Source organism: Mya arenaria, chromosome 14 (genome assembly GCF_026914265.1).
Source record: "Mya arenaria isolate MELC-2E11 chromosome 14, ASM2691426v1".
NCBI classification, from domain to species: Eukaryota; Metazoa; Mollusca; class Bivalvia; order Myida; family Myidae; genus Mya; species Mya arenaria.
The window spans coordinates 41,324,301-41,349,985 of NC_069135.1; the positions used below are offsets into that span (position 1 = coordinate 41,324,301).

A 25,685-nucleotide genomic window follows, 5' to 3' on the forward strand; every position below is an offset into this window, starting at 1 on the left:
CTTGCGCTCACCCCTCTGTCAAATTGTGCAGTACCGGGTAATAAAAGTAGTCCATTGAATTTCCCGCCAGCTTGTCAAAACCCGCCCAATTCTGTGGTACTTCGGCTAAAAGTAGTCCATGAATGTGAAGTGTCGGGCGTGCTATTTTGTTATTTCATTAAAATAAACGTATGGAAATTAAAAAAATTAACGTCGAGAAACGTTTGTTATCATAAGTGATTTATATACAATTCATTTTGAATGTTCGACTAAAATATCGCGGAGGAATCGTCGCCAGCTTCAATCCGGGCTAACTTCTACAAACCACAAACTATATCTGGTAAGTAGCCAATTATAACAAATTGTTTTTCCTTCAATTTCTTATTGTATGTGTTGAGTATTTTACAATCATAGCAGTGCACTGTTATTTTTGTCTTGTGACATATCTGCACAATTTACAAAGCGTCCGAAGTCAGTCATTTTTCAAAAACTCTGGGCATCGTTCAACTACACCGGAGCCTGCCATTTTGTAAAATCTCGGCCCTCGTTCAACAACAACGAATCGACAATCAGCAGTTCCGTTTGCATGCACTTGAATATATTGTCATTCACTTGAGTTTTCTTTTTATCGTAGGTTATTTATGTTTGATGTTCTCTGTGCATTTTTAAACAAACCATTTTTGCACAAATTACGTAGCGTCAAGGGGACGCCTGAATTCGACTTCGGAAAAACGATCCGTCTTCGTTCATTTTAGCATGCATGGAATAATTTCGTAACCAAGTCTTATGTTTATCTCGGGTTATATATGTATGTTGTATTCCGTGCATTTCTACTTAACGTTACTCGAGTGCGCATGCTAAATTTAGGTTATCATTTTACTGCGCTATTCGCCCCCACCACCATTATCAAACACGTACATTTGGGATTTTTTTTTATTATGTTCACACTCACAGACATGTATTGAATTGACATATTAAAGACTGGTTTTAAAAATCAATTAACATTTTGTTTACATCAAGAGTTTGATAATCAATAGTTTGAGGTGTTTAGAATATTGGATACATTGTTAAAATATTGTAAAGCAAGTATTTGAGAAGCACTTGTGACTTTTTTCATCAAGTGTTTACATCACACATGTTTGAATATTGGAAACGAGATTTTAATTGTTAAGTGGGTGTTTGATCAATAGTTTGATTTTAAATTTTTCATTTTTATTGGTCGAGCTTCTTTGATTCTAAGTCCTTTGGACTGTATTGAGCACAAAGTGTATTCTAAGTGTTTTCTCAAAGTGTATATATATAAAAGTGAACACTTAAAAATTGATTGCGTAATTGTTATACAAAGTATACCATCACCCATACATAGAGCTTATTGGATAGAGTGTAACAGGATTCGCCCTATGTGTCTGTCTAGCCGTACACATGTTCTTGTCTGATCCATATCTCCCGTCATGAATAAATGATTTTTTAAATTTTACAGAAATGTTAACCACATCCAAGATTATGTGTTGCAGGTCAAAGTTCAATGTCACAAAGCTTAATTGTCATATATTCCACTAATACAGCTAGTGACTTCATATTTGGCATGTAGGTGTACCTGATGGAGCCACCAATTTTCAGTGGTAACATTTGAAGGTCAAGGTCATCCTTCGATGTCAAAGGTCAACTTTTGAACTATTGCAGATACAGAATTGATACTTGACATGCATGTGTATCTCATTAAGTTGCAGATATTCATTTGTAACATAACACAGTCAAGGTCATCCTTCAAGGTCAAATGTCAAATTTATTTGTGACAAGACCCTTTGGGCGCATTGGTGTTTCAACTACATACTTTTATTTACCATCGCAAGGGTTACAATTTGACAGGGTAATAACTAACGTTTTTTTGTGTGCAAATTTAATGCCCCTTTACAGGCAGACAAATGTTGGCATACATTAAAGATGATTGAAAATAAGCAATCAAAAACTTCTTTATGCCACATCAAAGATGTCGATGTTATTTCTCCTTGCAGGACAGCGTTGCCACTACAGTAATGGTGAATGACAAAGAGGTGAATGTGCGGACCATTACGGTGGAGGACCGTACTGGGAAGGTGAAAGTCAGCCTGTGGCGCAACATTGCAGCAGAGCCTGTGGTGTTGGGGGATGTTGTTGCCATCACCAATATTGTTGTCAACAGCAAGAGATATAACAATGAGGAATCCCTGTCGTCAACACAATTTACAAAGATAGAGGTAAATGCTATATCTTGGAACATACAAACATACATGTACTCGAGCAAAAGTTCCTTTCCAAATCCTCTGATCTACCTAAACTATTTGCAATGCACAGACTTGAATTTTAGCATGAAGGTGCATCTCAATGACCCACACATTTTGAGGGTCCACTTGTCAAGGTCACATTCAAGATGTAAAATTGCCATTAACTTTTCATCCATTTGACAAACTTCATATTTAACATGATATTGCATCTCAGGAAGCCGCTCATTTTTTTAGCGGCCATGTTAAGGTAAAAATGTCCCATCAACATCAAGCGTTTCATTTATGAAATGTTTATACTACCCCTGGCAATTACGCATGCAAACTATTTCGATAGTGTATTTGTCCCATACTCTAACTTAAAAACTACTTGAAAGAATTAAAGGAATTGAAGGAATTTGATTGAAACTTGCAACTTAGATAGATAGCAATGTGAAGTTGTGCACTTTGCAAGGGTTATAACGCTTGGTCAATTTGTTGCAGAGTTATCTCCCCTTGTTCCATAGTTTAATGGTGTAAACTTTGTCCAGAGCATACTATGACAACTACTAGATTATATTTGATAAAGTTTTAAACAATGGTAGAGCTCAATTAGAGGAAGTACAGTTTACAAATACCATAACCCATGTTTGCTTAATGACAGAGTTATTTCCCTTTGTTACTTTTTCTTGTCCAGTGCATAACTTGAAAACTACTGGATGGAATTTCATATACTGCATACAATGGTAGAGCTCAATGAAAGGAAGTGCAGTGTACAAGAACCATAACCCCTTTATGCTTAATAACGGAGTTATTCCCTACTTTATTTATATAGGTTACTGACATGCCAAACACCGAGATAACGGCCACCATTCTAGGACTTGACCTGGGTGATGTGGAATCCCAGTTACTCACAGAACAGGATGGAATCTTCAATGTATCAAACGAAGTGCTAGTTGCAGCCTTTCAGTGTCAGTTGGAAGACATTACAGCCAAACTACCAAAAACACTGAATTTCATAGCCAAAGGACAGTCTGTGGTCACCTTTAATGAGTGAAAAATCATGTTCAAAGTTTATAGTTTAGAGATGTTTACTTTTTCATACACTGGAGCATGACAGTCTGTGGTCACCTTTAATGAGTGAAAAATCATGTTCATAGTTTATAGTTTAGAGATGTTTACTTTTCATACACTGGAGCATTCATAGTGTTGCCTGTTATATATCATTCCATCACCAAGAATTACCAAACTTGCTAGCTCTTGACCTGGGTGGTGTGGAATCAAGCTTAGTCACAGAACAGGATGGAATCTTCACTAAATCAAACGAGGATCTAGTTATCACCTAGGATTACCAAACTTAGTGTGAGGATGCATATATTGAATGCAGCGTTCCACTTTCATCAGTTTCATGTCCTTCTGACGTTGACCTTTACATTTGATCTTCATTATTTAGAGTAATATTCTTGATGAAAATTCACTTTAAAACACACAAAAATCTATCTTTGTCTGTTAGAGGACATTACCTATCTGTCATTGATGTGACAGATTGATGCATTATTTGATGTGAAAGTGGCGTATTTTACCTATTATAAAAGTCATTTGAATTCAATTTGAGAATTTTATTTCTCGTAGTTCCTGCCCACAACTGTCAATCATTATGTGAACCACCAGCCGCGTTTCACAATTTTACTTTAAAGGTACCAGTATGAAACAAGAGCAGCAATGTGCCAATCAACCTCTTGTGTACTTTTTAATTGGCCAATTGTAAAGCACGCAACGGTTCGTAAACTAATTTACAATCTGGGGTGGGAATCATGAGGCATTAAAATCCTCACACTTTATTCATTTTGGTGTAATTAGGGACCCCCACACATCAATGTGGGAGCCCTATAGTAATAACCCTGTTTGTCTGTCCGTCCATTCGTTTTTTGTTTTTCTTCCATAACTTCAGTATTTCTTAACACATTATCCCCTATGCTATATTTAGATTCCGACGTCATTTTTATATTTTTAGCTAACCAAAAATAATCTTGAAGGCAAAGTATCGGTTTATCTCAATGGTTTTAAAGGCATTATGGGATATAGAGCATTTGCTCCTAAGGAGCAAATGCTCTATTTCTCACAATTTCTTCAAACATCAGCCACAATAATTGTGCAATAATGTGTCTCTAGGAGATAATGAGTTAATGGAATTTGATAAAACTTCATACAATAGTAAAGCTCAATGGGAAGAAATGCAGTGTACAAGAACCATAGCTCTAATTTACCTAATTATGGAGTTATTGACCTTTGTTACTTTGTCTTGTCCGGAACATAACTTGAAAACTACTTTATGGAATTTCATAAAACATCATACAATGGTAAAGTTCAATGATAGGAAGTGCAGTAATTTGCTTAATTACAGAGTTATTGCCCTTTGTTACTTTTTCTTGTCCAGAGCAAAACTTGGAAACTACTTGATGGAATTTCATAATACTTCATACAATGTTAAAACTCAATGAGATGAAGTGCAGTGTACAAGAACCATAACTCTTAATTTGCTAATTATGGAGCTATTGTCCTTTGGTACTTTTACTTGTCTGGAGCATAACTTGAAAACTACTGGATGGAATTTCATATTTACTTCATACAATGGTAGAGCTCACTTGGTCAGAGTTCTAGTTCAATTACATATTGTAGGAAAAAATCTACCTCTTTTACTAAAAATGATTTCATCTATAACGTTTTTGGTCATTACTTTTACCAGACGATATAGGTTTTTTTTCGTGTTTGAAAGATTGAATATTCATCAGCAGAATTACTTTTAAATCTTTGTCAGTGCATATCTCCTATACTATATGGCCTACGATCACCAAACTTGGCTTGTGGTTGCATTTTTGGATTGTGAAGTGTCATGTATCACTATCATTCTGACCTTGACCTTCACATTCTACCTTGATTTTCACACACCAATTGAGTGGAGGCGTCCATGTACCATAATATGCATGTCTACTAGTAGTTAAGTTTTAAATATATAATACTTTAGTTAAATACAAGGAGTACAGGAATACTCGCATTTTATTATACCAGGCTTTAAAAATTGAATTTGCTTTTGCCAAATTCCAGCTACAGCTGTCTGCATTCTTTTTACATGCTCTTGGTGACACCTTCCCTAATTGACCACTACCTATCTAAGACAGGTAGTTGTATTAAAGAGTTGTTTTGCTGAATACACTCAACAAAACTCCTAATCGGTCACCTAGGTAATCTTCTAATATTCCCTTCCCTGTACAATAAGCTTAATTACAAATTAGATTTATGAAAAGACCATTATCTGGTACACATGCTGTGAAAACTTGGTTCACGTACTACGCTTCATCAAAAAGATACAGTATCTCAAATGACAACACTATCAATAATAAAAGTCACAAAATCTAACATAGCGTATAAAGGAAGAAAAATAAAAATACCACCCTTTGTCACTTTAAAATGATATTACATGACATGTGAGACTGATACACAGTCACCAATGGCTTAATAAGTTAAAAAAAAATGTTCAACTTTAACATTACCTTCTATGTGAAACAGAGACTGTGTCAAAAGATTTTAAAAATACAAAATCAATGAAAAATGTGATTCCCTATGGAATTTGCATTGTAATTCTTTTCCTTGTGACTTTTGGATTAGGAGTAATCACATATGAACTGTGTTTTCTCTGCCGTTTAAGCTTCGATTTAGCTGAAATTTTCTAAGAATATTGCCACGAGATGGGGAAAATAGAATACTGAACTGTATATTGTTGACACTTTATGCATTTTTCAGGAAAGTTACTTTACTAAGTGACCGATTAGGAGTTTTGCCAAGTTTACATCAGCTGAGACAATTTTCAAGTTGGTGGCATTACTTTGGGTACAATTTCTGCCATTTAACACTTAAAAAAAGTACCCTCCATTCAATGCATGACTTATTGTCACATGTTCAAACTTCTGTTGCTAATGCATGTTGCTAACTTAATGCATTTTTACACAATTGTGCCCTTCATATATTTTTTTTTTGCCCCCATCTCTTAAAGAGGGGGGCCATATAGATTTGCCTCTGTCCATCCAAAATATTTGTTTCGTGCATAACTCTAAAAGCACTCATACTTCAGACTTGAAACTTCATGGATATTATTCTGGGTGTGAATTTGTTCACCTTGGTATTTTCATCCAACCACATTTAACATTGACAGTCAAGTCAGAGTTATGGGCCTTGATTTAGTGAAAAAGTGGAATTTTCACTTTGTGTCACATGTTACTCTGAAACTATTAGTGCTAGAATGATATAACTTCATGGCCATATTATTCAGGGTGTGAACTTGTGCACCTGGGTATTTTCATCTAACCACATTTAACATTGACGAGTTATGGGCCTTGGTTTAGTAAAAAAGTGGAATTTTAATAACTCAAACTATTAGTGCTAGAATGATAAAACCTAAGTTATATATTTATATCAGCCGGTAAACTTGTGCAATGGGATATTTTCATACAACCATATTTTGATATTAACAGAGTTCTGGGCCTTGATGTGTTTGTGACCAAATGGTAAATGGAGGCATCTGTGTGCTATAGATACATTTCTAGTTCCATTTGGTACCAAATGAAAGTTGTGGGACTGCTGCAAGCATCCGAAATTTTCCATGTGAACTTTATTTCATGTACATTCACTTGTGTTTTTATCTCACCTGAGTATACAGGTGAGGTATTGTGATCGGTCTCTGTCTACCAAAACTGTTCAAAGAATTCTGATATGTCAAAAATATCGCCACCAGGGTCGTCGCCAGTTTTCCTTATACACTATATAGAAAACTTTGAAAATCTTCATCTCCAAAACTACTGGTCCAATTACAAAATTATATCCCAGAAATGATCCTTGGGTGGACCTCTACCAAATTTGTTCAAAGAATTTTGATATGTCCAAAAACATGGCCGCCAGGGGCGGGGCCAGTTTTCCTTATACGGCTATTTAGAAAACTTTGAAAATCTAATCGAAAACTACTGGTCTGATTTCAAAATAATTTCATAGTAATTATCCTTTGGTGTACCTTTACCAAAGTGGTTCAAACAATGATGATATCTCAAAAAACATGGCCACTAGAAGCGGCCAGTTTTTTTCTTATATACTTATATCATAAAGATTTTTGTGCTGTTTCTTTTGTTGCCCTTTTATCAGGTGAGCGATATAGGACCATTATGGTCCTCTTGTTAAATGTTTGGTAAGTTCACTTGTGCCATATTGCAATTCTGACATTATATGTAAATTTACTTATCTTCCATCTTTTTGATATGTCTTTTGCATATTATGTTGCCTATGATTTATTTCTACGGCTTGAGTAAACTTTCAACTGTTTTTAAATATTGTGTATACTTCACTTGTGCCATAGTGAAATGGCATCAAACATACACTCAGTCAAAGTTCTAACCGATCAGTATTTAAACTCGATTCTTTTAAAAACTATATTTTGTGCTGTCTGAAAAATTAGACATACATTAATATACCTACTTAGCGTAAGCGTGTAATATCCGATAGTGGATTCGTGTGTATGGGCGCTGTGGCGAGTGGTAAGAATGAATTTCATTTTTTCGCACATTTTCATTAATTTCATTTTGTGATACAAAATATAATAATTCAGCCATACAATCGATGTCATGGCTGAATAATTCTATTTTGTATCACAAAATTCATTTATGAGTAATTGATGCATTTACATATCATACGGAGCAACGTACCTGTCTCACAAAAGTGCCGGTATTCGCATACCAACAGCCATGGAATGATTCTTGATGGACAGTCGCCCATGTTTAGTTTTTTTTTTTATTTATGGCGGTCGACATGTAATGTAAAGCCGCAGTTGGGTGTTCCAACCATCGAGTTGACAGGTTCCACATGCGAAAGAATGAAATATAGCCATACAGCTCATCACAGCACCCACATACACGAATCCACTATCGGATTTTACATGCCAATGCTAAATAGGTATAGTAATGTATGTCTAATTTTTCAGACAGGACAGAAATATAGTTTTTAAAAAAAATCCAGTTTAAGAAGTGATCGGTTAGAACTTTGACTGAGTGTATGTCATTTCACATATCTTACAAACTATTGATATGTCATTTGCTTATTATGTTGCCTATGATTTCTTTCTATGTTATGACTAAACTTTTACTATACTGTACATATCGTTGTCTGTTTATCTTTGTTTCATTCAACTTAGATATTTTTTCAAGCCAATTTTTTTTTTGCTAACCTTAAATTAATATAACAGGAATACAACTGCTTTCATAGTACATCGTTTACCCATTACCCGATATGCTATATTTGGATGATGACATTATTTTCTACACTTGGTTATAAATTTTTGAAATGCTTTGCAAAAGAAAAATTGAATTTCTAACAGTTTTGAAAACCTTTTTAAAAAAGTGAGCATTTGCTCCTTAAGAAGAACATGCTCCATTTTTAACATTTCTCGGATGCATCAAAATGTGTCTTATCAGATAATGGGTTAGTGTTAGTACACATAATTAATGGCAACATATCAAAGCCAAGATCATCCTTCAAAGTCAAAGGTCAAATTTAAGGTTAATCAAGATGTTAATAGGCCATATTGCATACAGGCAGCAAATTGTTTTACAAACAGTGTTTTATGTGAAACATGAGACATACTATTTTACAAAACTGATAATGTACAACATAAACCTTGTACTTGTATTACTTTTACACCATCTTGTATGTACAATCTCATTCTAACCAGTATTTCAAGCAGATTCTATGCCAATCTAGTCATTGCTTTTTTTCTTCATCTCATATTTTCAAAGGCTTAGAAAAAATAACCCCTTCACTCCCAGGCCAAGTGTGCACATGAAAACTATTATATTTACTTCCAACTTAAAACACTTCCCCAACCTTTGGTAATAAAATCTATGGATTGAATTTCAAACAGTTTGGATCTAGATGAAACTTTAGTTACTAAGTGTCTTGTACAGGCTCAAGCCATATTCATAAAGCTCCTAAGGAAAATCTTAAACTTAAGTGAACATTTCCATTGCAGATTTCTCACTTTTTTACCCATAATACTTCAATGAAACTTTGCATTCATATGCAAAACTATGTTTTTCATGAGCATGAAAAGTTTCTTTGTTGTTTGCTTAAAAATAAATTGGAAATCCGCATCTGAAATGTTCACTTAAGTTTAAGATTTTCCTTAGGAGCTTTATGAATACGGCCCCTGAGCTACTGTGTGCCATTTAGGCCAGTAAACAGGTTAAATATTCACTATTTTGTTACCTCTGATTTTTTACCAAATCATACTTAATGTGCAATGTATCTATTTTCTTGATAAAAATAAAAGTCCACAAATTTTTTTTTTGTCACTATAACCACTTCATCAACGTCAAGGTCACACTGATTTCAACTGTTTTATGCAAGACTTGTAACTGCAAGTGATTTTACATCCGACAATTGTATACAGCTGTTTGTCTCCCTCCAAGTGTGACCTTGACCTTATAGGTAGGGACCTGGATCTTGTATATGTCACATCATCTTCATGTGCTGAACAACTGTGTATAGTTCTTTCAAACCATGACAATATTACATATCTCATGTCTGCTAAAAATCTAGAACCTTTCGTCAAATATTTACAAAACTTTTGTTTACTCATATAAGCTTCGTTTAGCAATGCATCTGCAAGAAACTTCTCTTGGCAACTCTCAGGACCTTCAGTCCTTTGATTTATAGTAGGGCTTGTTTGAAATTTGATTCAAAGCTAAAGTATACGAATCAGGGCTTCTTCATCAAAAAGTCTAATTTCAATGATTGTTTTGATCCTGCTCATGATTGAAATGGCATTTGAAAAAATATTTATCATTTTTATATCAATAATATAAGAACCTGGCTTTAAATAGAAATTGGTACATATGTGATACTAGTTAACATGTTAAAGGTAGTCCATCCATCTTTTATGCAAAAAATAATGCAAAAAATTATATTTCTTTTCTTTTTATATTTCTGTTTTGTATATGAACTCTACAAAATACATGTACCAAGGGTTTAATTATTATAAGATAAATGATTTGCTGAAATTTCTATATAAACATAATATAATAATAGTTAATAAAAATTTACGGTATTTTGGGTTTCAGTATCTTTTGACATCACGCTTCAAGACTCCGATGTCAGGAGGCTGGTGATGTCACAGATTTTAACCTGGCTTGAACATGCCAAGTGTACTGTAAGTACAGTTTTTTTTGCAAATATAAAAAATATCATTCGAACTTTTCAAATATAGAAAATCAAAGGCAGCGTTTTATCAACTCCAAAATCTCATTTTCTATTCATAAGTGTTAGAAAGGCTTTTAGGCAAAAAACATCATACTTTTTGAAAGTAAGTATGAATAACTGCACTCACCTCTTTTGTCAGCATATCTTATATCACTGGTTTCATGATATAAGCTTAAAAAGTGGCTAATGAATTCCAAAACAAAAATTGAAATAAAATATGTTTACACAGTCCATAGGTGAGAATGCAGCTTTAAAAATCATGAAAAGGTAGAAAAGAGGTTGATATCCTTTTTATCAAATAAGGCTTGATATTTGTGTCATGAAAATGCAGTGATTTGAGCTTGGAAGTATATGTTGGTATATTGATTAAGTATTATAATATTGATAATTAACATATAACATTTATTGATGATATAAGTAGATAAATGAAAATAAAATGAAATGCTATTTATTTTAAGGGCATCTCAGCTGTTCTTCTCCATCATTTGACGGATGAGCATGAGTGGCCTCCCCCCGATTCAATATTATGAGTAAAGTCATGGGCCATTGAGCCAAGAGGAGAGGAATTCACCATGGCTTAACAATAAAAAAACACTTTAGTACCCTTAAAGCCCTCAGAGTGATTGTCCTTGACAACCACCTTCCATCAAAGATGCATACTATCTAGTATACAGGTAAATAAATTTAATGTACAGCACTTAGCTTTGACTCTTTTCACATCTTATATTAGTAGAAGTTTGAAGTTATACCCTTTTTTATATTATTATATTAAAAATCAGGGAATTCAGGCTATTTATACAGGAAACAAGAATAAGCATTTCATAAAATAACTGCATCATAATTCATGAAATTGAAATGATCTGATCACATTTTCAGGCTTAAAAGCTGCACTCCCACAGATTGAACGTTTTGACAACTTTTATTTTTTTGTCTTGGAACGAGCAGATTTTTATATTTAAGTTAAAGAAAGTGATGTTTATGCATTTAACATTATTTTTCGAACGGAAATATGAAAAACTGCCATCTGATTTTTTTGTCAGCAATCTTATATTATTGGTTTCCAGATATTCTCGCAAAAATGTGCTCTTTGCAAGACAAAAAAAATAAAAATGTAAAATTTGTATATCTGTGAGAGTGCAGCTTTAAGTCTGGTTATAAGTGGAAATATTTATTTCGATAACTATCTTACTTCTAGATAATTGTGCGTGTGTGTGATGTGGTCAATTCTTATTCTGTAAATGAAACATTTCTTGTTTTGTATGCAGACTAAACCGTGCATGGAACAATAGAAGAGGATGGCAATATTCCCCAGTAAACGCAGTGAAAGAAAAAAGACCTATCCATACAGAGTCGCTGAAGAAACTGATCTTCATGTGTCACTTGACCAACAATTTTTCGGTATGGGTAAAAAGGCTGTTATGGAGAAGCACTATCCTCGACAAATCTCTAGCCACCTTGAACAGTTATCTCCTTAACCAAGAAGGGAATTGTACAGCGAGCAAGAATCTAGGTTTAATAAGAGACATTTCTAGAGGTTTACTGTGTGCTCCAATATTCATGAAACTTAATGACAATGGTCTCATTGTTGTCTTGTTTGAAACTAGGTCACATGTGGACTGAATGGAAGTCACTTGATTTTATTTTTAAAACATTATAGAATCAAACCTTGATATTGCTTTGTAAGATTACATGTGTTCAAACTTAGTGAGAATGTTCACCTTGATGAAATGTTAAGGGAGATCAAGTTTGTCACATACGGTAAAAAATATGGTCACTTCTTAAGAAATACTTGGGTACTAGAAGCAAAATATGTACTCGCAATCATGTAAATTTGTGTGTATATTTGTTCTCTTCAGCTTTATAAGTCGTGTTACCTGCGACATGCTAACGCATTTTAAGTATTTAAAAAAAGTTTGATTTTATATTAAAGTGGATGGAACTTGACCAAAACCCTTTGAAAATAGGGTATATCAAAAGCACATAGGATACTTTGAAAGTTGAACTTCATACATGTATATTGATTTATATGTGATGATTATTTTGGTGAAGTTCTCAAAAATAAACAAAATGTCAAATTAAACTTTTGTTTTTCATGGAATCTTTCTGTAAAAGAAAAAAAAAACATGTAGACAAGTTAGCTTTTAGATAACTGGGCCAACATTAGTATTTCTTTTAAACATTAACTCTCATTAACTTTTGACATTATATAGCTCCGTAACAACAGTTTTATATATTAAAGTGACACTGGCTAGAAATAGTGATGTTTGCGAGAAATGACAACAATCACAAGATAGAGCATTTTTTTGAATAACATCTCTACCTTACCTGCCTTATAATTTTGGGGATGTTAACCTAAACAAATGTTTTTAAGACCATTTCAGAACAGTGTTGTGGTTGGGTATTTTGTAAATTGACTAGCATTTTCAAGAATTCATCTGTATATATTAACTTTCAAAATATAATAAGCACTTAAGGAGCAATTGTCACATACCAGCAAATCATACATACTGACCATTCCGAACAACTCTTCGGGTGCATACAGAGGCAGCTCTTTTTTAGCTCACCTGTCACTTTGTGACAAGGTGAGCTTTTGTGATTGCCTTTTGTCCGTCGTCCGTCAACAATTTACTTAAAAGACATCTCCTCCTTAACCGCTGGGCCAATATTAATAAAACTTCATAGGGATGTTCCTTGGGTGGTCTTCTTTCAAAGTTGTTCAAAGAATTCAATTCCATGCAGAACTCTTGTTGCCATGGCAACCAAAAGGAAAAACTTTAAAAATCTTCTTCACCCAATACACAAGGCTTAGGCCGTTGATATATGGTAGGTAGGATCACCAAATGGTCCTCTACCAAGATTGTTCAAATTATGGCCCTTGGGTCAAAATTGGCCCCGCCCCGGGGGGGTCATGGGTTTTCTCTATATGTTTATAGTGAAAACTTCAAAAATCTTCTCCACTGAACTTAATTGGCCTAGAGCTTAGATATTTGGCATGATTCATCGTCTAGTGGACCTCTACAAAGATTGTTCAAATTATGGCCCTGGGGTCAAAATTGGCCCCGCCCCTGGGTGGTCATGGGTTTTCTCTATATGTTTATAGTAAAAAAAATCAAAAATCTCCTCTGAACTTATGTTGCTTAGAGCTTAGATATTTGGCATGATTCATTGTCTAGTGGACCTTTACAAAGATTGTTCAAATTATGGCCTTGGGGTCAAAATTGGCCCCGCCCCGGGGGGTTAGGGTATTCTCTATATGTTTATAGTTAAAACTTCAAAAATCTTCTCCTCTGAACTTACTTGGACAGAGCTTAGATATTTGGCATGATTCATCGTCTAGTGGACCTCTACAAAGTTTGTTCAAATTATGGCCCTGGGGTCAAAATTGGCCCCGCCCCGGGGGGTCATGGGTATTCTCTATATGTTTATAGTTAAAACTTCAAAAATCTTCTCCTCTGAACTTACTTGGACTAGAGCTTAGATATTTGGCAAGATTCATCGTCTAGTGGACCTTTACAGAGATTGTTCAAATTATGGCCTTGGGGTCAAATTTGGCCCTGCCCCGGGGGGTCATGGGTATTCTCTATATGTTTATAGTGAAAACTTCAAAAATCTTCTCCTTTGAACTTACTTGGGCTAGAGCTTAGATATTTGGTATGATTCATCGTCTAGTGGAACTCTACAAAGATTGTTCAAATTATGGCCTTGGGGTCAAAATTGGCCCCACCCCGGGGGGTCATGGGTATACTTGATATGTTTATAGTTAAAAGTTCAAAAATCTTCTCCTCTTAACTTACTTGGACTAGAGCTTAGATATTTGGCATGATTCATCGTCTAGTGGATCTCTACAAAGTTTGTTCAAATTATGGCCCTGGGGTCAAAATTGGCCCCGCCCCGGGGTTTCATGGGTATTCTCTATATGTTTATAGTTAAAACTTCAAAAATCTTCTCCTTTGAACTTACTTGGGCTAGAGCTTAGATATTTGGTATGATTCATCGTCTAGTGGAACTCTACAAAGATTGTTCAAATTATGGCCTTGGGGTCAAAATTGGCCCCACCCCGGGGGGTCATGGGTATACTTGATATGTTTATAGTTAAAAGTTCAAAAATCTTCTCCTCTTAACTTACTTGGACTAGAACTTAGATATTTGGCATGATTCATCGTCTAGTGGACCTCTACAAAGTTTGTTCAAATTATGGCCCTGGGGTCAAAATTGGCCCCGCCCCGGGGTTTCATGGGTATTCTCTATATGTTTATAGTTAAAACTTCAAAAATCTTCTCCTCTGAACTTACTTGGACTAGAGCTTAGATATTTGGCATGATTCATTGTCTAGTGGACCTTTACAAAGATTGTTCAAATTATGGCCTTGGGGTCAGAATTGGCCCCGCCCCGGGGGGGTCATGGGTTTTCTCTATATGTTTATAGTGAAAACTTCAAAAATCTTCTCCTTTGAACTTACTTGGACTAGAGCTTAGATATTTGGCATGATTCATCGTCTAGTAGACCTCTACAAAGATTGTTCAAATAATGGCCTTGGGGTCAAAATTGGCCCCACCCCGGGGGGTCATGGGTATACTTGATATGTTTATAGTTAAAACTTCAAAAATCTTCTCCTTTGAACTTACTTGGGCTAGAGCTTAGATATTTGGCATGATTCATCGTCTAGTGGAACTCTACAAAGTTTGTTCAAATTATGGCCCTGGGGTCAAAATTGGCCCGCCCCGGGGTGTCATGGGTATTCTCCATATGTTTATAGTTAAAACTTCAAAAATCTTCTCCTCTGAACTTACTTGGACTAGAGCTTAGATATTTGGCATGATTCATTGTCTAGTGAACCTTTACAAAGATTGTTCAAATTATGGCCTTGGGGTCAAAATTGGCCCCGCCCCGGGGGGGTCATGGGTTTTCTCTATATGTTTATAGTGAAAACTTCAAAAATCTTCTCCTTTGAACTTACTTGGACAAGAGCTTAGATATTTGGCATGATTCATCGTCTAGTGGACCTCTACAAAGATTGTTCAAATTATGGCCTTGGGGTCAAAATTGGCCCCACCCCGGGGGGTCATGGGTATACTTGATATGTTTATAGTTAAAACTTCAAAAATCTTCTCCTCTTAACTTACTTGGACTAGAGCTTAGATATTTGGCATGATTCATCGTCTAGTGGACCTCTACAAAGATTGTTCAAATTATGGCCCTGGGGTCAAAATTGGCCCCGCCCCTGGGTGGTCATGGGTTTTCTCTATATGTTTATAGTAAAAAAAATCAAAAATCTCCTCTGAACTTATGTTGCTTAGAGCTTAGATATTTGGCATGATTCATTGTCTAGTGGACCTTTACAAAGATTGTTCAAATTATGGCCTTGGGGTCAAAATTGGCCCCGCCCCGGGGGGTTAGGGTATTCTCTATATGTTTATAGTTAAAACTTCAAAAATCTTCTCCTCTGAACTTACTTGGACAGAGCTTAGATATTTGGCATGATTCATCGTCTAGTGGACCTCTACAAAGTTTGTTCAAATTATGGCCTTGGGGTCAAAATTGGCCCTGTCCCCTTGGGGGTCATGGGTTTTCTCTATATGTTTATAGTGAAAACTTCAAAAATCATCTCCTCTGAACTTACGTTGCTTAGAGCTTAGATATTTGGCATGATTCATCGTCTAGTGGAACTCTACAAAGTTTGTTCAAATTATGGCCCTGGGGTCAAAATTGGCCACACCCCGGCGCTGATGGGTTTTCTCTATATGTGTTATAGTGAAAAAAATCTTCTCCGAACTCACAAAGACAAGTAACGTCTTAATTTAAACTGGATAACATATTTAGTGCACATACCAATTTTCAATATGGGCCACATACAACAATTAATAACAAATATACATATATAGATACGCACGTAAAATCAAGTAGTGACAAGAGCTTAGATATTTGGCATGATATATCATCTAGTTGACTTGTACCAACATTGTTCAATCTTTGGCCCTGGGGTCAAAAAATGGCCCCACCCGGGCGGTCATGGGTTTCCTTATATATATGTATATGATGAAAACTTAAAAAATCTTCTTCTCCGAAACCAAAATGCGAAGGCCATAGATATTTGGTATGAAGCATTGTTTATTGGACCACTATTAAGAATGTTCAAACTTTAGCCCTGGGGTCAAAATTGGCCACGCCCCGTGTTCATTGGCTTAGGTTTTTAATATTTGTATATAATGGAAGAATGTGCAATATATGACAGGTGAGCGATTCGGTGCCATTTGGCCCTCTTGTTTACTATTTTGCTTACACAAGTTATCGGATATATAAGATCTGAGTTTTTAAATCAAGAAGAAGTCAACAAACTGGGATCTTCATGGTTTTATTTCAGTTATTTACTTCTTTGTGGGAAAGTGGTTTTTTTGCATTAATCTTTGTTCTACTTAAGAAATGGGCTGTATCAAAATTGAGCCTGCTTTAGGTCCATTTTATTATTTCTAAACAAGGTTGAGAAAGGTATGACGCATTTTAAAGATAAAATGTGAAATTTGGATTCAAACAGACATATTGCTTGAGTGTCATTTGAAAGTGCTTTTAAACAGAAAAACAAGAGATGTTTGTCAAACATATGAACCCCCTCCCCTTGAGGAGCGCCAAGTTGTCAGGCTTATTCCGCAAATTGAATTAAATATGCAAAGACTGAAATGACAGCTGACTTGTCATTGACATTAGATGCCTTTGCGGCAGTTTTAAGATTATGACCGTTCAAAGTGTGAGGATAGTAAGTAAAGTTCTAAATCATGTTCAGATGATGACTGATATTTGCAGATAAAAATATATCCTTTCAGCAGCAGGAAATAAGTAAATATGACAAAATACTTAATCATGCATATAGGTTGACCTCTGACTTCAAGATCTATAAGATCATCAACTGGTCACCCCCAACCTAGATGGCAAGTTTGAGAACCATGGGTGCAGGCATTGTCAAGTAATCACACGAATATGTTTCAAGGTCACTGTAACCTTCACCTTTGACCTGATTACCCCTGAAATCAAAATGAACCATCTACTGGTAAAGCCAAATTCCCTTATCATGTTTGAGAGCCATGGGTGCAGGCATTGTTGATTTATCACTCGTTCATTAGATTGATGATCATAGGGCCAGACATTGTTGTGATATCACTCAGAGAATCTTTGTTAACCTTTTCAACAAGGTCACTGTGACTGTTACCATTGGCCCAATGACTCCTAAAATCAATAGGGGTCATCTACTAATCAGGCCCAGCCTCCATGTCAAATTTGATAACCATACCGTACGTTCAGGTATTTTTTAGTTATTTCTCGGACAAGCTTTAACAACTTTATACCATTACCACTGTGATCTTGAACTTGGACCTGATGACCCCTTAAATCAATAGGGTTATCTACTGGTCAGGCCCAACATTCATGTCAAGTTTGATAACCATCTGTCCTTCAGTTGTTGAGTTATCACTTAGACAAGCTTTGGTCTACCAACAAAGCTGCGAATCGTCCGACCAACATGTGCAATGCAATATACCCCTCTTCCTCGGAGGGGGCATAAATATAAACAATAACATGAGTATACATAACATGCAGGTTTTCTGGCTTTCAAATTGAAACGAGATAATTACTTAATGACAGTTTAGCAACCAAAGACAGTACAAATCAGTATTTATAAAATAACAAGTCATTCACAAAAGTATACAAAAATGACCTGATATTGTTTATATCATATTTTAATATTTAAGAAAATCAAGAGAACAGATACGATCCGTCTGCAAAAATTGTGATCATCTACTGAACCCTCCTTTGCACAAGGCCAGTGTATTGTTCTTAGGGAATCGGGAAGGTTTCCTGGACTCTCCACACAACATAAGGGAATAGCCCTCTTGTCACCAGCCCAAAAATAACTCTGTGTCAGAACACAATATAAGTCGCCTAGTAGCGGTTGGGTTGCACCTGGTCCTCCTCATCAATGAACACAAGAAATCCTGCCTCATCAAATGGGCAAGGGTTAGAACTTCTTCATTCAAAACAAGGAGGTCAGAGTCCTGAAAGAGGGAAGGTTTATCAAAAGTCAGTAGCATAATTCACAGATACTAAGATTAAAAATAAGAAATATCCAGTGATGTGCTACTATTAAGTCATACTTACTTCAGTACGAATGTTCAAGAAAGTTCTCAGCACTCACCTAAACAGGAGTGCTTTTAATAACTTAGTAGATACAAACTTTGCCAGCATATAAAATAGCTTTTAAACGTTTATAAAATAACACTGCCCATATTTCATACATGCCAACAATTCAACTTGGTCTGCCTGTGTGTGACTACATGCATGTTAAGATATTTAAAACCATATTTTTTAGAAAAATACAACACTAGACTTCCTATGAAGTACAAACATGCAAATGAGTTGTCAAGTATCCATTTTTCAGTACAAATTTTCAAGAACTCATTAGCAGTATTAAATAATGTAAAACCAGCTTTTAAATTCACATGAAATGTTATAATATTGTTCATAAATATCAACTTCATTTAACATTTAGGTACACTCATGTCTTAGATCTACGGTATACTGAATTTTAGTTTCTATAAGGTTCTTACAGCAGTTTGAGAAAGACTGGCCTCCCGGCGACAACAAACTTTTTAACTCTGCATTGAAATGTCCCGGCAGTTGAAGCACACTCAAACCAGCTTGGAGTTCTACTCCCTTCCTCAGACTCTGGTCCAGCACCTCTAATACGAGCATCATGAATCCTGGCTCCATCTTGATGACCCTTATAATTGCTCCCTGAAGTTGCAGCTTTGTCAGCTTGCTCACTTGTTTCTAAAGATAATAAATAATATTACAAGTAAAATTGTACCTTTAAAATAGCGCAGCGCTTTGTTTGGCAAAAGGCACTAGACATTTTGGGAATTTTGAGTCGCGAATATTCCTAAATAGGGAAATTTTACAGTTAAAAAAACAAGACTTTCAGTCTCCTGCGAATAGAGAATTTTTTATACATAAGTTTATTTTCCCGTTCAAAAGACCTTAAATGCCTGAAATATCAATACTTGGGGTATAAATATCTTTAGCAATAAATCATGACACAAAATATTTCATACTGATCGATCTCTGAATGTGATGAATATCAATAATTTCTGATTTCATATATTTCCAAAACTTTAGATTACATAACACATGGTTAATTAGGATGCTGAATGAGCCAGTACAGGTAAAAAGACTTCCATAAAAACGTTTGGTTATTTTGCCTTTGTTTGACTAGGATTGTTTTCTGAAGATTGGGAAAAAATATTGTATATTTTGCTTTGGGAATGGGTCTGATAGTCGGAGCTGTGGGTACTATAGAAAAAGCCCTGAAGCTGACTCTCATTATTGATCAACTTGTTTACATTCATTACAAAACAACAAACCAGTTAGTTGTAACCATGCCCCCCCCCCCCCCACACCGGTGCGGAAAGCAGGGACTTTGACTTTAGGTCCAGAAAATATCCCTGAACTGCTGGTAAAATCCCCACCAAATGCAACTGCACCCACGGGGATCAAAGGTAAGGCTCATTCCCCACTATTTAAGCACTAGACAAAACCACCGCATTCACCCAGGTTCACATTGGAGGTAAAACACGGCCCATTTCGCCGGACCTGGGGGGATTGGGGGGCGTAGTTACAATTGAGTGAATTGACTGTTGCATAATTCTTACATGTTCACATTTCAATTGCAAATACTGACATGTTTTGGAAACTTGAAGAACATTTGGGAAGTATAATGGCAATTAAAGACAAATGATATATAAGAAGTCAAAACGGTCAATTAGTGAGAATTCAGCTTTAAAATATACAATATAAAAAACAATATGGAAAGGAGTACCCACCAAACATAATTGTGTCCTCCCCCCCCCCCCCCCCCCCCCCCCCCAAACATATTAATTAATTATTACTTGATCAACTTGTGGTTTCACTTATGTGAAGTGTCAAATTATAGAGTGATCTAGTTTTGGATTCTTAATTCTCTGCATCATTCAAGTACATTCAAATACACATTTAAAATGGATTTCTAAGATGATGTACGTGTTATAAACTTACGCTGTTGTTTTTTTTGGGGTTGGCTGTGTTCACAGGCGCAAGTCACAAAATAAAAATCGGCCTATATATATGTTTATTAAGATAAGTTTATTTCTTTTGTTGGGTCACACGGCATAGGGGCTTTCATCCTTTTTTTAATATTACTGTCGTCTGGAAAATGTAGAGACATAAATGACCTATTGCTGACTGCGCCATCCATGCATATGTATTTGCAATTGAATCCATGAAGAGACAGTAATTTTACTGAATCCCAAACATGCATATATATTTCACATGCGTTCACTTGATGGGAAATAAAGTGAGCAAATGGAAATCTAAAACCAGATATACCTTGAAACAAAAATTGCAGTACATGTGTACCTAATTTCTTCGATTATTTTCCATCACGCAGTGCTGACAAATTTGCACTTTCTTGCCCCATATCGACAAATCCCACCATTTCAATAGATTTACCACATCTCTGGATCTCTAATTTCTGTTGAATGGACATCTCATCTAGAAGAATTCCCCCTATTCTACCGCTTTCTGGAATGTTCATTCTTATAGCTTCCTGGTCCATCCATCGAAATGTTTCAGTTGAAAGCCCTGGTGTATGCTTTAAACTATTTTTATATAATAGAATCATAGAAGGTGATGGTAACAGCAAAAGTCCTGACTGCCTTATTTGTATGTAGCTGAGGGGACTTCTTGTATACCAGTTTAGGCACTCATTCATAATTTGTCTGTCCCATCTGTTTTGTTTTGCATTTTCTTTACTACTATTTTGAATTTGTGACATTATCAATGTCAGCATAGCATCTGTAGCTGATGGCATAAGCTCTTTAACTTTTTCAAGATCACTTTTTTCAGGTTTGGATTTCACATAGGACACTTTTTGTCTTTTACATGTAACACAATGCTGATGTGTCATAAATTGAAAGGAAACAGTTTGTTTGCAAAATTTTGAACGTACAATTTGTTTATTCACTGATTTTGTGTCAATTGTTTCTGTCATGTAATTTTCCTTTAAGTCTATCTTTTGGTTTTCTAAGTCAGAACCTTCACATAGCAGAATTGCCTTAACTGCTGAACAAACATTTTCAATTCCCACTTTACAGCAATTATAGTGTGGCGATATGAGAAGCTGATTCAAATCTATGGTGGATCCTCTAATTAAAACTGAGAATTTGTTACTTACAAAAATAACAGTCTTACATATCTTAAAATTGTTCACTGACATGTCAGTTTCATACATTACTTCAACATTTGTATCAGTACAATTTTTGACAATGAATCCTGGTGGTAAAGAAGTAACAACAGTTTCTGCATTAAATTCACTGCATACAAGTATTGATGGTTCCCTTTTTCAGGCAAGCGGGTAATGGGCCTGTTTCTTTCCTGCAAACAACTTCCTTTTTGGTTTGACTTGGAAAACCCTTTGTAATATTGACCCAAGTTGGTCACTGGTCAGGTTGTGTGCTCCATCTTTTGAATCTAGGAGGATTTCCATTTTGTATGTGTCTATTATATCCTGTACACATATGCTTCCACCACAATCAGCAGACAAATGTTGAATAAGCCTGTGGAATACAAAAAAAATGGTCAGTTATACTGTCTGAACTAGATAATCATTTTCATCCCTTCCCCACAACCCCTATAAAGCTACCAGAGTCTTAATTCTATGAACAGAGGCTACTGCATATTTTAACAAAATACTTTAAAGCTGCACTCTCACAGATTGAACGTTTTGACAACTTTTTTTTTGTCTTTGAACGAGCCAATTTTTGCTAGGGTTAGGGTTAGGGTCCGCACTTTTGCGGACAGTGCAGATCATGAAAATGCAGGCTGATGTTGGCCATGACACTGTACACATATAGGGCTAATTGACACTGTGCACATATAGGGCTATGACACTGTGCACATATAGGGCTATGGCACTGTGCACATATAGGGCTAATTGACACTGTGCACATATATAGGGCTATAACACTGTGCACACATAGGGCCAAATTGGCACTATGCACATAATTATAGGGCTAATTGACCCTATGCACATAATTATAGGGCTAATTGACACTATGCACATATATGAAATTGTGACACTGTTCAAAAATTGGATGATGGTGAAGTTAGGCTCTGCAGAATTCATTTGATAAATTATGAAGTAGAAGACATAGATTTAGGTTTAACATGATATTACTGAATTTAAGACTTTTTTTAATTTGATATTTTATTAACATGAAACAATGATTATTTTTTGATGCGATGGTATTTTAGGAAATATATATACACAAGAATGATGTTCCATTTAAAAGAAAACATTGCTGCTTTATACAAGTATAAAACTTCTGTTTTAATTCAGCATTTCTTTGTGCTTTCAGATTTAACAGAAATGTGAATGAAGAAGAAATTGATGGTACAGCAGTGTCAGCCCAGCCATTAGACTGTGATATTGATTTTGATGCTGACACCACTGAGCTATTGGCAGGTCTTGACATTGAAAGTTTAATTTCAGAATCACCAAATACAGTACAACGACCAAATTTGTCTCTGCCGGAGGATGTCAAAATAGTGGAAAAACTGATATCATTGAAATTTCAAGAACCCTTGAGAGAAAATCAGACTGTTTACAATCATTTCATTCAATATTTACTTGATAACAATGAAAAACTTCAAGAGTTTTGTGCGACACAGTACTTTCATCTTTTGGAAATGTTCAATGAAACTGTGAAAGACAGTAAGATACAAAAAAGCACAGACTGCCTTTTTCAAAGCCTTTCAGTCACATCTAACATCTGGTGTATACAAATCTTTAATAATGAATTTAATGCCAGAGTCTGTTCATGTTGATGTCATTTTTCAGTTAGGGTATGATGTAATGTCTTTTTTAAGAAAAGAAATAACAAGTAAAGCAGCTGAGAACCTACCAGAACAGGATTTCTCTCAAACTTGTTCAAAAAGGCAGTTTGACAATGACATGACTGATACTGCTAAAGGAAAAGTAAGATATATTGGAGGATACATAGTAGCTAAACTTCGATATCGAACAAATTCAATAGTTCAAAAAAATGCGTTCAAATCAGAAGTATCCAAAATTGAACAGTATGAGTTGGCAAAAAGAACATTGAAGTTTTTACATATATTGATGTGTTCTGAGACTTCTACTTCTGAATATCCTGAGACTTTAAAGGAAACTGCAAGAAAACAAAATATTAATAGAGGTCTCACAAATATAACTGACAATGCTTATAAGTTTTTTGAAGATCTGATCAGTACTATCTTATCTCATCTGACCGTAGATAACCTCAATAAGTTGGGTGCAGATCTCCACAAGCATGTTACAGATTCTGTGAACAAAAATTCTAATTTGCACCACTGTTTTCTTCAGGTTATATCAAAAGCTTCTGTTACAGAAGAGGTTCCATTTGACAGCCAAGATGTTGAAGACAATATTGGATGTAATGTCAGTTCTTGTTTAGATGACCTTACTTATAATGCTGAAGTTCTGAACGATCTTTTGGGTAATGTTCTGTCAATGGCCTGTTCAGTTTTATTCAAACAGTTTTCTAAAGATGTAGTTAACTCATTTGAAATTAAAAAAAAAATGGAGCACCGCAAACAGGTTCATGTTTCAACTTCGAAATTTAAAAAAGGAAAAAAAGCTGCATCTATTTCAAAGGACCCAGTTCCATCAACATCAGGCATTCAGGACCAAGTTCCATCAACAGCAAGTGGAATCAATACTGCTGAACAGTCCAGCCCTATAATATCAGAGAAAACAACATCTTCTGATGAAGATGACACATTTTGTACAAAGTGCAATAAGTTGTATGTTAATGGAGCAGACTGGATTTGTTGTGACAGTTGTAATAAGTGGTTTGATAGAAAATGTGCAGGCTTATCAAATCCTTTAAAATGGAAAAAGTTCTCCAAAAAGGGTGTCAGTTATTACTGTATGCACTGTCAGTGATTCAAATTTATTTTGATAAAACAGAGAAATGGTATTGCAAAGAATATAATATTGGAAACTGAAAACAATCTTTGGGTTTTTCTCTACTTCCCGATTGGGATAATTATACTAAATATACAGTAATCTATAATATTTATTGTCTCAGTCTTTTATCAATGCTAAATGTTTCTCTATTTTTTGAATGGCTTAAAATATTGTTAAACTTTTGAATTTTTGTGTCAGTTAGAATATATATACATTTCATTCTCTATTAGAGAGCTTTCCTACTTTTTTGGTGACTGTGAATAGCTTTGTTAATCAGCATTTTATAATTATGAGAACACTTTCTGGCAAAATTACATACATTCATACATATGTAAGTTCATATCTCAGTTTTGGAATGCAAAGTTAAGTTTCAATTAAAACTTCAAAGTCTAAGAATTCTAAACTTTTGTTAAGCCATTAACAAGTTTAAAACGGTAGAAATGTTGGAATCAAATGTGTATTTGCCAGTATGGTTGACAATTTTATATTCTATGGAATATACCATGTATAGTGATTACCTTAACTTACTTTGCTTCAGGTCAGTCAAATGATTTTGAACAGCATCGGGTATAAGTTTGCAAATCCGGTTTACTTGCAAACTTAGTTTTTTTTATTATCTTAGATATCAACTTCAAAAGCGACACATAGAAAGTTTGCCCATTAAATAAGAAATATTTTAAGTAAAATTAAAAAAAAAGTTTTAAGAAATATGAAAATTTTAATTCCAAAATTGATTTCTCCCGTTGGCCACCAATTGGATTTTAGGTCCCCCGCGGGGTTTTGGCAAACTCCAATTGGAGAATTTTCCATATGAGACGAAACGGGGGAAAAAATCAGCAATTTGAAAAAAATCAAATATTACAATTTGGAACAGAAAATTACATTTCTATGTATGTCTGTAATACTAGATTCATAAACATAATTAAAATCTAATAAATAATCAAAAATTATGGTTTTGTAAAAACGGCTCTCCAATTGGGGAAAATTCCAATTGGAGAATTCCACAGTCAATTTCTATTGATAAAAGCCACCAATTGGAGATCACAGAAGTTGGTGATCACAGAAGTTGGAGGAATCACCAGTTGGAGACTTCCACTGTATAACGTCTGCTGGGGAGAAAT

At 35.2% G+C, this 25,685-nt stretch overlaps 1 protein-coding gene and 1 long non-coding RNA gene across 3 annotated transcripts; one reads left to right on the forward strand and one right to left on the reverse strand.

Moving 5' to 3' along the window:
• Window positions 1-7,217, forward strand: LOC128217590 (uncharacterized). 2 transcript variants are annotated; one of them, XR_008258240.1, is made up of 3 exons: window positions 1-319; window positions 1,995-2,216; window positions 3,055-7,217. XR_008258240.1 is itself a non-coding variant. In XM_052924822.1 (2 exons), the coding sequence occupies exons 1-2, from the start codon at window positions 1,956-1,958 to the stop codon at window positions 3,274-3,276; spliced, it is 483 nt and encodes a 160-aa protein (XP_052780782.1). In that variant the 5' UTR covers window positions 1,660-1,955; the 3' UTR covers window positions 3,277-7,217. The 2 variants fall into 2 exon arrangements, 1 of the variants encoding a protein (XP_052780782.1); XM_052924822.1 differs by lacking the exon at window positions 1-319 and having other exon boundaries at window positions 1,660-2,216.
• A 10,514-nt stretch (window positions 7,218-17,731) lies between these two features.
• On the reverse strand, window positions 17,732-20,621 carry LOC128217591 (uncharacterized). Its single transcript, XR_008258241.1, has 3 exons — window positions 20,592-20,621; window positions 19,109-19,331; window positions 17,732-18,556 (listed from the first exon to the last, which is right to left on the reverse strand). It is a non-coding gene; the product is annotated as an uncharacterized LOC128217591 (long non-coding RNA).
• Window positions 20,622-25,685: the final 5,064 nt, after the last annotated feature.